Genomic DNA, 14298 nt, shown 5'->3' on the forward strand with positions numbered 1-14298 from the left:
AAGAACCAGTGCTAGCTAAGATGACTCTAGGTGATCTGGGAGTTGATTTTAGGTGCTGCCCAGACACCTTAAATAAACTGACTTATGTGATAAGAAACATTAGACTTTCACTTTCCTCTCTAGTGCTCAAGGAGAGAGCTCATTTGGTGATAGCATGGCTTTGACACTTTCTAACACTTGCTACTCTCCTCCCCCACTTTTTTTGTTTCTTTTGCTTTTTCAGGGCCACACCCACGGCATATGGAGGTTCCCAGGCTAGGGGTCTAATCGGAGCTGTAGCCACCAGCCTACACCACAGCCACAGCAACGCCAGATCCGAGCCATGTCTGCGACCTACACCACAGCTCACAGCAACATTGGATCTTAACCCGCTGAGTGAGGCTAGGGATTGAACCTGCAACCTCAAGGTTTCCAGTCGGATTCGTTTCCGCTGTACCATGACGGAACTCCTCTTTTTCCTTTTTGAACAAATAGTAACAGGTCTCACTCAGGATCAGAGTGTTGGTAAACATCAAGATCTGGACATAATTCAATAACATCTTTTTGTTTTCACTGTATTTATTTTTTATGGTGACTTTGTGTATTTATGGCACATAAGCTTGTCTCCCACTTGCTGTTGTCATAAAGAGTGTTCCTCATTTGAATTTATTTTGGGGATATAGTGAATTAATTTAAAGGAGGCTGTTAGGTAAATGCAAATACAGCTGACACATGTGTATGGCAAAATCTTGAAGGAGGTGGATCCTTGGAGTTTGGGAAAGAGTGGACAGGAGAAATGTTTTCTGAATGTAGGCCTTGACTCTTTCGTGAGTATTGAAATCAATTTAGTGGGTGTCGACCAGATTTTTAAAAATTAAAAAAAGAATAGAATAGAAAATATGAGTTCACTGAATGGACTAAAATTGCTTTGTGATATTTTTGTTCCTGTTATGCAGAGATGCATTTGTATACAAGGTCATACTGTCAAATATAATTTTTTTTTTTACTGTGATTTCTGAAAAAAACAAAAGCAAGAATCACGTTGGTCACTGGCAGAGCTCTCCTGGCCATTATAATCCATGATTATTCCATGCCTGGCTTTTCATTCCTTTCCGTCCAACTCCAAGTCTGAAGCACAGGCTTGTGGGTCTGATGGACAAAGAGTTCAAAGTTCTGAGAGCTCGCTCTGCAGCTGGAAGGCTAAGGCAGGGCACCCTGTTCTCCCCGCCCTTGATGGTAACCAGATAGCCTGGCGAGCTCAAAGGACCTCTTATCTCGGGGTGGAAGGGTAAGCGGGGGCCAAGTGACTGCATCTTGACTGAGTAATTAAAGGGTGCAGGATGTTTCTGAACACCTCACAGGATCTCTGACCACCTAGAGCAGTGAAAAAAACCAGGGGGTCCTCCAGTCACTGAGCTGGATTTCCCTGAGGGATTTAATGGGGCTCATGACCCAGTTGCGAAAAGGTGATGGACACTAATTTAAAGTCACTTGTAAGTGGCACCATCAGCTCCAGTACCAAACTCTGTCCCTGTTTACCACCTTCATGGCAAGGGGCCCTGAAGGAGGAGCCCAGGGAACAGCCTTCCTAATTCAGTCGTGTACACATGCACACGCACACACCCATCTAAAATCCAGAGCCATGTAGGTAAATGTATGGGGTTGTCAGAGTGGCCAGCATGGGGGTGGTGGGGGTGGGTATGGGGTAGGGAGGGCTGGTGGAGGGCCCCCAAAGGGCAGCAGTGGGTGGGGACAGACTCACACTGGGCATCTTAGTGAAAAGGGAGGCATGGCAGGGGGTTTCGTGCAGGCAAACACCCAACATCTGGCCGGCTCTGAATTTCCCATGCAAGCGTTTGGCCCCTGACAGGTGGGGTCCAGCCTTGCCCTGGATCGGGGCTTAGCCAACAAAACTGATATGGGGGTGGCTTCCTCTTTTGGCAGAGCCCTCACATGCCGGATCTGACATTTTAGGGAGCAAAGTCCCTGTCCCCACTCTAAAAGCTGCTTCTGGTTTTCTGGGCAGTGCCTAGACATGACATGCCAATGTCTGGTGACACCTGGCATCTGGAGCTTGTCTGTGGTTGTTTGGGGCCCCCAAACTTGATGTTTCTCTCTACCAAGAAATTCCTGATGATGACAAGGGGGTTATAGCAGAAGTCCAGATGCAGCTGCCTGATGGGCTCTCTGCCAAACCCCCAGGAAACGGGCAGTCACCGTTCTCTGGCCTGCCCCTGCTCTGGGATGGGCTGCTCCCTCTCACATGCCTCCGCTGTGTGGGCTGGCGTCCCTGGGGTCAAGATCTGCAGTTCTAGCACGTGGTGCAGGGACATTTTTTTTTTTTTGCCATGGGTCAGGAGTGGGGTGGGGCTCAGAGTCCATCCTTGCTTTTTGCCACCTGGACACTAACTGCTCTGTTGGCTCCCTAGCAGAAGACTGGGCTTTGCTCTGTGGTCACAGGCAGAAAATAAAGATGCAAACAGGTATTTAGTCTTGCTGGAGCCCCTGAAACTCTGGAACCCCAGGACTTTGGATCCATCATATCCATGCAGATAGATGGAGGTCCCCGTCCTTTGGAGGGTGCACGGGGACGGCCTGCTGGTCAGTTGGCAGACCCGCTTCCATCCTCAACTTAGGGGAGCAGAGGGGAAGGGCTTTTACGGCAGTGCCTGGTTCCTGCGTTCCTCCCGCGGGCTTCCTGTTCAAGCTGAGGACAAAGGTATCGATAAGCAAGTGGGTGTTGGGTTAAGATTAGACTGGCAGGCAAAACCGGAACTGACCCCACAACAGCTGGTGACAAATTGTACTGCCAAATGTAGCTCTCAGCCAAGTGTTGCTGCGTGGAGCTGTGGGAAGGTTCTGGTCAGTGGGCGGCTGACAGGAAGGACAGTCTCGTGGGCTTCAGCAGCAGGGTGTGGTTTGGGGAATGGGACGAGGAAGGGGTGCACACAGCAACTGTTGTAGGTGGGCCAGGGGATATTTAAGAGAGTGGCTGGGGACTAGGATTTTGGGGTGCAGTGGCTGGTAAAGGTAATCAGACCATTTGCCATCCTGTGTGCTGGCCCAAGGCTGAATTTTTTTATTTCTTTGGTCTTTTTAGGGCCACACCAGTGGCATATGGAGGTCCCTGGGCTAGGGGTCGCGAGGCCGTAGCCGCTGGCCTACGCCACAGCCACTGTAACACCAGATCCGAGCCACATCTGCGACCTACACCACAGCTCACGGCAATGCTGGATCCTCAACCCACTAAGCAAGGCCACAGATCGAACCTGTGTCCTCATGGATCCTAGTCAGGTTCTTAACCTGCTGAGCCACAGGGGGTACTCCCAAGGCTGAATGTTTTGATGACAGGCTAAAAAGGATGCCCAGAACATCTGAGCAGGTCTGAGGACCCACATGGTGAGGCCTATCATGGGCTCCTAGTCTGGACGGGTCATCAGCTGTGCCCACAGACCCCTACCTCTCTCCCTCGGACCCCTGTGCCCTGTCTGGTGAGACGACCCCCAGGCTTTAACCAACACTGCCCTATGCGTAAACCTTAGTGCCTCCAGAGAAAGGGTACAGCTTGTCCTTCCTCTGCCTGGCCTGGCCTGCCTCCCCGTAAGGCAGGAACCTGCTTTGCATAAAGATCTTAGTGCCCAGGACGCCCGAAGGCCACCTCCGCCCCATGAGCAGGGTGCAGAGGCATCTGGGAGAGGCACTTACACAGGCCCACGGGTAACCCGAAAGAGGGAAGACAGTCAGGATGGGGACTCAGACAGAATGGGGGACCACGGAGGCAGAGGAGGCGGCGGCGGCGGTGGACGAGGAAGCCATGTGAAGGAGGCAGATGGAGCAGCGCCCTGGGGGCGGACGGACAGGCTGGTGAATGCATGGGGGCAGCACCCCGCAAGCACAGTCCACAGGGGCTCTGGGGAGCCCAGGCGGAGGACAGACGGCCGGACAGCACAGATGGGTGGAACAACTGTCTGAGGACACAAATAAAGTGGAGATGGTCAAGGCAATGGCACACGGAGCTGGGACAAGGGACAGACCAAGTACAGCAGGAAGAACACGAGAAAGGCAGACGAGGCTGGCAGGGCAGGTGTGTGGGGTGTCAGAGCCACTGTGAAGGCTGAAGGTGCTGATGGGGCCCATCCCCAGGTACTGGGGTGTGTGTGGCATATATGGGCAGTGACCGTGTGGTCCCTTGAGAAATGGAGGGGAGTCTCTCAGGGGTCTCTGCAAGGCCCAGCAAGTAGCCAGTTAGGCAGACAGAGAGAGAGGGCCAGCCCAATGGGGCACGGGTTCAGGTGCCCAAGGGGAACACAGCGGCAGAGATTCGTGCAGAAACCCCAAGAGCACGTGTGATGAGAGTGACAGTAGACCCATGTTTCATGTAAGTGTGTGGCCACAGTGTGTCCCAGCGGGCTGAGTCACTGCGGCCCTGGGAGAGCTGGCCTGGACCCTCCATGGAAGGCAGCCTCAGGCAAACCCCGAGCACTGGCCTTGGAGGCCAGCCTGGGCCGAGGCCCGGCTCTGTCACCACGGCCACAAGTCCTCGGGCCAGTCACTAGCTCCTTGGTTTCCTGGTCTGGAGAACTATTATGGGAGAATCTGTTTTACAAGGGTGATTCTCACCTGGGGGTGATTTTGCCTCCCAGAGGACATCTGGCAACATATGAAGACGTTCTTGGTTGTCATAAGGTGGGGTGGGGACACGGCTGTCTCGTGGATAGAGGCCAGGGATGCTACTAAACATCCTACTGTGCACAGGACAGCCCTCCCAACAAAGAAGGGTCCTGGTCTAAATGACAAGAAGGCGGCAGTGGATAAAGCCCACCTCACAGGCCATGGTGATGGGGCTGCTTGCCCTGTGGCTAGGCAAGCCACTGGCTTGGCAAATTGTAAGGTACAAATTATCAGTGAAACTGTATTTCTTTTTTTCTTCTTCTTCTTCTTTTTTTTTTTTTTTTTTTTGTCTTTTTGCCATTTCTTGGGCTGCTCCCACGGCATATGGAGGTTCCCAAGCTAGGGATCGAATCCGAGCTACAGCTGCCTGCCTACACCGGAGCCACAGCAACGTGGGATGCAAGTTGCGTCTGCAACCTACACCACAGCTCACGGCAATGCTGGCTTCTTAACCCACGGAGCAAGGCCAGGGATCGAACTTGCAACGTCATGGTTCCTGCTCGGATTCGTTAACCACTGAACCACGACGGGAACTCTGAAACTGTATTTCTTTGATGCCAAGAGGCCATTGTCTGTAAAATGCACTCCTGATGACGAATTATCCAGTATGAAAAGGAAGCACAGTCACATGAAATAAACCTAGGGGCTTTAAAACTTATTCTGATGTCAGAGATATTAAAATGTAAAAAAAAAGTACATTTTAGAATCAAGGAACCTGGTACCACTATTATCATCCTCACTACCTCTCTCAAGGCTATTCCCGTGCCTCTGCTAGGAAATACACCCCAACACCTTCTGGGAGACAATGGAGGAGGAAGCTGAAGCACCCTGGGGGCCTGGGATGTGTAGGGGTTGGCCTTGTGCGCAGACAGGTGGACAGACAGACAGACCTCCTGCTCCAGCCAGATGTGGCACATGAATGCCCTTGCCAAGCGGTTCTACAATTTAAAAAATAACAGTGACAAAATGACATACACTTACTTTTTCAGAGCTTCTCTCAGATTCTTAAATCTGCCCTCTGATGACACAAGCTTTTGGAGCTTATCAATCAAAGCTTTTGTCTAGAAGGAATGAGAAGCATTTACTAGCATACAGCACACGTCAAGGCCTGCGGCTCTGGCCCACACTCCGGCACTTTGCTCGGCCACAAGAGGGGGCAGGTGGATTCAGGGACATCTTGGGTCTGGGGACTTGATCCTAAACTCCCGAGGACTTAGACACGTATCTGTGTTCTGAGGGCCTGAGCGCACATACACATCTTTCAGAAACACGGGAGTGGGGCCAGGAAGGTGCATGTGTTAGGATCCTGAGACCTGGGTGGTTGGAAAGGACTGGGTGGGTTAACTCCGAGGAGCCAGACCCTGAACAGGGCATGGCCGAAGTTTCATGAGCATGATCTTGCTCATAAACTGTACCCAAGGGATGTGACCGGATTCTCATACCTTCATTTTCACAGGTCAGGAGCACCACCCACATTTAAGAATCAAGGAAAAAAAAAAAAAAAAGATGGCAAAGGAGCTGATCATCAGAAAAGAGGCTTTGATGGAGAAGAGGAAACCCGGTAGCACAGGGTCCCAGCTGCTAAATGACCAAGCCAGGCCCTGCCCACACCCTAAGCCAGAGCAACTCTGGTGGCTCTGGGGGACCAAGTGTGTGCCCTGGAGCATGTCTGGGGTTGGGCCTGGCTTTGTGCTGCTTCTGCATGAACTGGGGAAACTCCTTCACCTCTGAGGTCCTTGGTGCCCTCATGTCTAAAAACATGAGATGCCTAGTGACCGCCTTTCTGGCTCTGGTCCTCAAAATCCAGAACGTGGTGGAGGGGCTGGGCCGGAAACCAGACATATGCTATATGACCAGACGGGCTAGGCAGCCTGGAGGGGACCCTGGCCCAGAACACCCCTCATCTTTGGGTCTGATTTTTATCTGAGAAACCTGCCCACGGAAAAATGACAATCTAAGTCTTCATTCTGAGGGAAGAATAGATCAGCGTGTGCCCTTCAAGGAGAAAGGATGGCAGAGCAGACCGTTCAGACTGGTCCCTCGCAATCAGGAGAAGTGCAGTCGCTTGGTTTGGACTGACCATGCTCAGAGCAAAAGTGTCTTCCAGATCTGCTGAAAGAGGCACCTGCCAGTATGGAACAAGCCACCCAGAGCCAGTTGATTCTGCTTTCACTTGAAATGCCTGTTCTCAGACTCCTGGCAAAGCCTAGATGCCCAGGACACCCTCTACTGCATGCTCTCAGCTTCCCTCCTGCAGTTAACCTCTTCCCAGAGCTGTATACCCTTGCTTCCTCTTCTTTCCCACCCTCCTGGAGGGAAAGCAGACACAGCCTGAGGCCAGATGAGGGGGCTAAGCATCCACAGCCCACAGGCAAGTTACCACTCCATTCACTTTGCTAGGCCTCAGCTTTCACATCTGGAAAATGGGAGGGTAGGTCCAAGCGTTTCTTAAGGGCAATGCAGATACTGCAGAATTGTGGGTGACATCAAAGCTAGACAGCCCCATAGTTCTAGGTGAGGTAGCACCACACTTAGAAGCCATGAAAATGTACAGAGGATATTCTGATGTGTGGGGTTTTTGCATACACCTGGGGCTGCTTTGCGGCCCCTGGGCACCCTTGGCGCTCCCTTGAGGCATGTGTCTGCTCCTCTTTGGGCTGTGCTCTGTCCAAGAAGGAGAGCTTTGTGTCTCAGAAGGCCACTGGATGTCCCCTGCTGCTGTTTAGAAAGTGTGTTCCGACCTGAAGCAGATCAAGCATCTTCTGAAGGAGCTTCCAGCCTTGAGGTTCAGGGGGATTCCAGGCCCCTGGGACCTTGAGCATTTTGGGTGGAGTATGGACTCCAGTGGGCAGAAATCCAGGGGCATTTGAAATATGTCTCTGAACCCAGAGATCAAGCAAGGAACCTGCCTTGGAGGTAGTGTCAGGAACAAAGATGGTTACATAAGGCCTCTTAAATACAACCCCTTCCTGTTCACCAAACCGAAGACTTCTGGGTAGCCAAGGCTGTTCCTTCCAAAGAGGCTAAAAAGTATTGTGAGTCAAAGAGAGGCTTAAGTCTCTACTAAAATGCAACCATCCAGGGAGAGTAAACAGATGAAACCACATGAGTCATCTGCACCGACTGATGGAGGAGCAGCGTCTGATCCTTTCTGAGGGCAAGTTTTATTTTCAAAGACGATGGCAAGAGAGGCTGGAAGAAGAAAGGGGAGAGACCAGAAGACCCACGCTAATCCTGACTCCTTGACTCTTGCCAAGGCCACAGTGGACTTGGACACAGGATTTCTGCTTTGGGCCAGCACGTTTAAGGGAAGGATAAAACAAAACAAAAAACTAGCTGTGGAGGCTACCTTTTAGGTCCTCAAAGAAGTTAGGCCATTCTGACTCATGGGATACTTGCCAAGAGAGAATGAACCAGCCATGGCTGGTGCTGCCCAGACGATGGCCATGGCCACCTGGAAGCTCCCAGAGCCAGGCACTATGCAGACGTACAATCACAGCACAAAGTGAAGGGCTGGGAGAAGGCGGCAGGTCCAGTCTGCCAGAGAGGGCACTGGCCTAGATGTGTTTTCAGAGGCATCTTTGATATTTGGACCAGGCTGGCTGGCCGTAGGTGTTGAAGGCAGACCAGATCATACATACACATTGACCTCTACCTGCCCTCATTCTGCCCTCTCCTAAGAGAACAGAAGACTTCAGGATGGTCAATGCCGTCCCCTTCCAACTCCACGACCAGGGTGACGCAGGAGAATGAAGTCAAGAAATGCCTGAACCCTCAGTGGGGTGAGAAAATAGAGCCTGGTCCAAGAGCCTCTGGAAAAGATGACATCACTCCAACAGAATGAGGCAGGAGGAAAAAGATGTTCACTTGGAATGGGTCCCTTTGCCTTTGCCAACAGCCGCGACTGAAGGCCTCAGAAGGCCAATTGGCCTAGATGACACAGAGGTTCTGCAGCAGCCTTGCTCAAGCCCTGACTTCAGGAGTTCATGATATCATGTGCCACATGTGGCCAGATATGCCTGCTGCCCTGAGCTCTTGCACGTCCAGCCTCTGTTCTTTCCAGGAGCCCCCTAACAAGAGAGGCATCTTCCAGTTTTTATCCTGACCCTGGCGTCTCTGTGTGCTAAGAAGCAAGAGGCTCAGCATCATTAGATGGGAGGGGCACTCTGCAGTCCTGATGTAATCTGGAGCTGAGGCGACTGGATGAAGAAGGAAGGGTAGCAGAGAGGTCGAAGGGCCATCCTGCGTTTGGCTGCTTATCTAAGTAGGAGGGATTTCCGGACCTGCCACCTGCCTGGGGGTAGAATCATGACCTCATCGATATGAGGACAGTGGTGAAGAGCAGGTGACACAGAGAACTATGAGTGGGACAGAGTACGCACATCCAGAGTGGTCCAGATGAGATAGGCCCCTGGGAGATCTTGGGCCCCACAGAGCCCCCCAGCTCTAGGACCACAGACACTATGACCAACTTATTGGCGCTTTTGGAGGCTCACTCTGTCCCTTGGTGGTGCCTGTCCAGCTTCCTGCACACATGCAGGCCACGGTTGGGGCATTCAGTGCCCCCAAGAAGTGTCCCAAGTGTCCCACTGTGCCCTCCTTTCAGGATAGCTGCCCCCTCAAGACCGCAAGGCAAGGAGCTTTATTCCTGAGGAAAAATCCACCTTAGGGTTTTTCCGAATCATGTTCTGAATGAATAAAGATCAACCCATATTTAAGATCACCAACCATCCAATGGGTCACAGTGACAAGTTAATTCTTTGGGGGCCAGAAGGGCTCGTGAACTGAGCCCTGGGAAGGGACTTGCAAGATCATCTGGCCATCATCTCAGTAACCTGCAGAGCTGGACTAAGCTCCCCAAGAAGCCACCACTCTTTTGTCCCAACTCAAGGAGAGTAGTGATAGGACCAACAATTACTGTCACACATCCCATTTGGGGGTACTGACTATTCAAGTGGGAATTACAGTCCTCCAAGGTCCTAGTAACATCACATCTGAGGGCCTGATCTACCTGGTCCCAGGTGAAAGAGAAGTGGTTCTCTGTTCTACCTGGGAGTGTTGGTCCTCACCCTGTCCCTCATCCACCTATGGATAGTGGTCCTCTGGGCTCCCTGCCCCAGCCCCAGCTCAACCCGTCCGGCAATGGTGCCAGCTTCCTGCCCGCACCTGCTTAGATACTTTGAGCCACGTCTTTTTCAGTCGGAAGATTGCACTCCGGTTCATGGACGAGGTGATCTCCAGAACAGCATTGTAGTTGTGTAAGCAGCGGCATATGTCCGCCACAGCCACCCACTTCTCAATGGCGCTCACCCTCGCGTTGATGTCCTCATTGCGGATGATTTCGGAAGCAATCAGGTTGCTGATCTATAAGCCCACGCCATAAGACAAGAAAAAGTAAAAAGAATAAGTATCATAAAGATAATAATTGCAGATGAGAGGATTTCCTGTTTGAAAATTCCTAAAAGAATGAATTGGAAAAATACTGGAATAACCAACAGAGCTCATAAGGGTAGCTGGTTAAAGACTCAATATACAAAACGTTTCTAAAATATATGTTAGCAATTCCAATTAGAAAATAAAGTGAAAAAGATATGATCTTCAAAATGCCAGTGGGATTTTGAAGGTAATATCTGTAAATTACCTGGTGACTTTAAACAGAACTATGCAGGATACTACATGAAAAATCATGTTATCAAAGGTTATGAAAGAACTGATTAATGAAGAAAAAGATTAGACTCACATATGGGAATGTAAATATGTCATTTTTCAAAACTAATACAAAAATTTAATGCAATCACATAAAACAAACCATGAGAGCTATCTTGAGAACCTGACAAAATGATTCCAAAGTTTATCTGGGAGAATAGAGAGTTAAGAAGAGCCAAGCTCTGAGGGACTCTCCCATTATACACCTAAAGCTTTGTACAGGACACACACTTTGGGGCATCTCTGGCCTCACATAAAGTAGAAGAGGTCAGAGCTCCTGCTGTGGTGCCACAGGCGGGATCGGCAGCATCTTGGGAGCGTGCTGGGACTTGGGTTTGATTCCCTGCCCAGCACAGTGGGTTAAGGATTCAACACTGCTGCAGCTACGGCTTAGTTTGAGGTTGTGGCTTGGGAGTCCATATGTTGCGGAGTGGTCAAAAAAAAAAAAAAAAAAAAAAGAAAAAATGTAGACGAGGTCTCCAAGGGCTTCTCTACTCCTGCCTCCACAGCAAACAATCACATACACACAAACTAAACGTGGACTGGACCTGCAGCAGCCAGAGAGTGGGAAGCCGGGGCTAAAACATCAGGGAACAGGAACTGCAAGGCAGTGGGGAGGCAGGAAACAGTGGACCTCCCTGTACATTTCTTTGCAATTTCCTGTGAATCTATAATTACTTCAAAATAAAAAGTACAAGAAAGATGACTTGTTATTTAAAAAATAAAGGTGATAAAAGGACATTTAGGAGTTCCTGTTGTGGCTCAGCAGTAATGAAGTCGACTAGTGTCCATGAGGATGTGGGTTTGATCCCTGGCCTCGATCAGTGGGTTAAGGATCCAGTGTTGCCATGAGCTGTGGTGTAGGTCACAGATGTAGCTTGGATCTGGTGTTGCTGTGGCTGTAGTGTAGGCCGGCAGCTGCAGTTCTGATTTGACCCCTAGCCCGGGAACTTCCATATGCCATGGGTGGGGCCCTAAAAAGAAACAAAACAAAACAAAACAAAAACTATTTAAGAATGGAAAACTACAGAAGAAAATCAAGAAGGAATGATGACACAAAATAGCACACATAGTACAACCCTTAACTAAACTGAAGTAGCATTTTTTCCATAAAGAAATCACTGAATTCAAAACAGGTTTACATACATTATACAATTTTTTAAAAAGGCACAGATTGGTCAAATCATCCAGAGAACAGAGAAAAAAGGAATACCTGCCAATTTATTCTACGAAGCCAGTATAATCTTGATACTCAAACCAGACATAGACAATACAAGAAGGAAAAATGACACATCCATTTGTTTAACATGACATGAACGTATTAGGTTTGTCCCTAGAATGCAAGGATGATTGAATATTAGAGAAAATCTATAACTGTCACTCATCACAACAGATTTAAAGGATAAAAACCATATGACCATCTCAATAGACGCAGAAAAAATTTGATAAAATGCAATACGCATTTATGGTAAAAAGCCATTATTAATAAACAAGGAATAAGAAAAAGAACTTTTCCTTGATAAAGAACCAAACATTATCCTAAGGGGAAATATTAGAAGCATTCTATTTAAAACCAGGAACAAGACTGACCAACACCATTTCTGTTAAACTCTGTCCTAGAGGGTCCGGTCTAGAGGCATCCAGGGTGCAAGGACATGTACCTGAGGGTGAGTGGTACCCCAACTATGTCCCCTGAGCACCTTACTCACCTCACCCTAGTTCTAGACCTGACATTGGAGATCTTAGCCCGTACCATTCAATAAGACAAAGGCAACATACCTAGGAAATAGCAAAAAACAAACCAAAACAAACACCCCCCCAAAAAAAATACCCCAAAGACAGAAAAACTACAACACTGTATCAAGGAAAGATTAAGAATCACAGTTTCAGGCCATGATTATCATCATCACAGAGGCACACAGTCTGTGTACCTGGTCAAAAAGAGGTAGATTTGAACAGAGATTGCCGAATGCCAGGCAGTGATGTGGGCAGCCCTCCGGAGGCAGATTGCGTGGGTTCAAAGCAAGGCTCTCCTGCTGATTATTGCAGAGGAAACTGAGCCTCCATTTCTTCATTCATAACAGAAAATAAAATAAAAATGAGAATAACAGGATTAAATGAGATGCTGCTTATGAAATCCTTAGAGTAGTGCCTGGCACGTGGTCAACATTCAATAAATGCTTAAATGCTCCCTTCACATTCTTGCCTTTTACTTTCTTGAGCCCTGGGCACACAAGGAGGCAGCGGGAGGGAGAGGGATGGTTTTTTGCTGCCTGGGGCTGTGATTGGATTTGTGGGTAAGGTGTGGTCAGATTCAGGTCTCACCGTTTCCTGGGGTCTCGCCTGCCTCCATCACTTCCTCTCCTGCTACACCTGCTGCTCTGTGCTCACTAGGGGGCTCTTCCCCTGAGCTGCAATACCTGGCTCCTTCCTGTTTCCTCCAGGCTGCTGAGGACCCTCCCAGGATGGGGGGGGGGGTTGCTGGGGAGCCTGCTCCTGCCTGTGGTTGATGTGATGTGATCTTGACCAGGCAGTCAGGACAAGTGGAATCACGTGCTCCCATTCCAGCCATCAAAGGCTCTTGTGTTCATGATTAAACCCAGAGGAATGAAGACGCTGAGTGTAAATGCCCTCAAGGCTATCACGAGGCTGGAAGTGGGCGGGATCCTGTGGTTGCAGGGGTTGGAGCTCAGGCAAAAGTGGGGAAGTTGCAAGGAGAGATATTTTTCCTTGGGTGGCAGAGGAAGGCCACGAGCCACCAGACACGGTCAGGAGATCTTAGGCCTCTGCCCTTAAGAGTATAAGTTTCTTTCTTTCTTTTTCTTGTCTTTTTAGGGCCGCACCTAAAAAGGCATATGGAGGTTCCTAGGCTAGGGCATATGGAGGTTCCTAGGCTAGGGCATATGGAGGTTCCTAGGCTAGGGCATATGGAGGTTCCCAGGTTAGTGGTCGAATTGGACCTGCAGCTGCTGGCCTACACCACAGCCACAGCAACACAGGATCTGAGCCAAATCTTCAACCTACACCACAGCTTACTGCAGCATCAGATCCCAACCCACTGAGTGAGGAAAGGGACTGAACCTGAGCCCTCTTGGATACTAGTTGGGTTTGTCACCGCTGAGCCACGACAGGAATTCCTATCAGTTTCTTTATACCTAAAGTATGATGGAGTTCCTGTCTTGACTCAGTAGAGTATGCAGGTTCGATTCCCGGCCTTGCTCAGTGGTTAAGAATCCAGCATTGCCCTGAGCTGGGATGTAGGTCGCAAATGTGGCTTATATCCTGTGTTGCTGTAGCTGTGGTGTAGGCCGGCAGCTGCAGCTCCTGTTTGATTCCTAGCCTGGGAACCTCCATATGCCATGGGTGTGGCCCTAAAAAAGCAAATAAATAAATAAATAAATAAAAAGTGTGATAACAGCTTGCAACTTTTACCGTCAGGGTGAGATTTCAATGAAATCATGCATAGAGATTACAGGGCTAAAAAAGGGCTCAGGCGAACAGTCCTTTCTGGGAGTCCTGCCCAAGAGAAACCCGCAAAGAAAGGCACTGCCCCTCCCCCTCCCCCACCCCCATACTCACATCGTTGAAATGCTTGGTGGTTTTCATGATGTAAGGGGTCCTTTCGTTCTTTTCCAGTTTCATCCAGCCTTGTCCAAAGAACTCCCTGCAGGAAGTAAGGGAGAAACCCAGGGTAGCTGAGGTTAGGTTTGCCTTGCTGATTTCTTTGAGTTCTTTGCTTTGCTTTTCTTTTTTTTGGCTGTGTCCGCAGCATGCAAAAGTTCCTGGGCCAAGGACTGAACCCACACCACAGTAGGGACAGCACTGGATCCTTAACTGCTAGGCCATAAGGGAACTCTGAGTTCTTTGCTTTTGGAAGTTGTCGTTTCTGAGCGAGTGACTTTCTGCAGAGCCCTGAAGAGGACAGGACCCTGGATCAAGTCT

At 49.6% G+C, this 14298-nt stretch overlaps 1 protein-coding gene across 4 annotated transcripts in view; it reads right to left on the minus strand.

Moving 5' to 3' along the window:
• RASGRF1 (Ras protein specific guanine nucleotide releasing factor 1) overlaps window positions 1-14298 on the minus strand; it is a 125546-nt gene that overhangs the window by 8783 nt on the left and 102465 nt on the right. Inside the window, exons 22-25 of one of the 4 annotated variants that reach the window (XM_084968391.1) lie at window positions 13936-14020; window positions 9817-10014; window positions 5632-5711; window positions 541-2686 (exon numbers count right to left, since the gene is read on the minus strand). In XM_084968391.1, the coding sequence (XP_084824517.1) occupies window positions 2518-2686; window positions 5632-5711; window positions 9817-10014; window positions 13936-14020 (532 nt within the window). In that variant the 3' untranslated portion in view covers window positions 541-2517. Of the gene's footprint in view, window positions 1-540; window positions 3948-5631; window positions 5712-9816; window positions 10015-13161; window positions 13227-13275; window positions 14021-14298 lie in introns of those variants that run through there. The other 3 variants (XM_013988986.3, XM_003128446.7, XR_014810299.1) reach the window with 3 other exon arrangements.

Source organism: Sus scrofa, chromosome 7 (assembly GCF_054392235.1).
Source record: "Sus scrofa isolate SSC_HxYL_T2T_F1_AM1 chromosome 7, Sscrofa_HxYL_maternal_Yorkshire_Landrace_v2.0, whole genome shotgun sequence".
NCBI lineage: Eukaryota > Metazoa > Chordata > Mammalia > Artiodactyla > Suidae > Sus > Sus scrofa.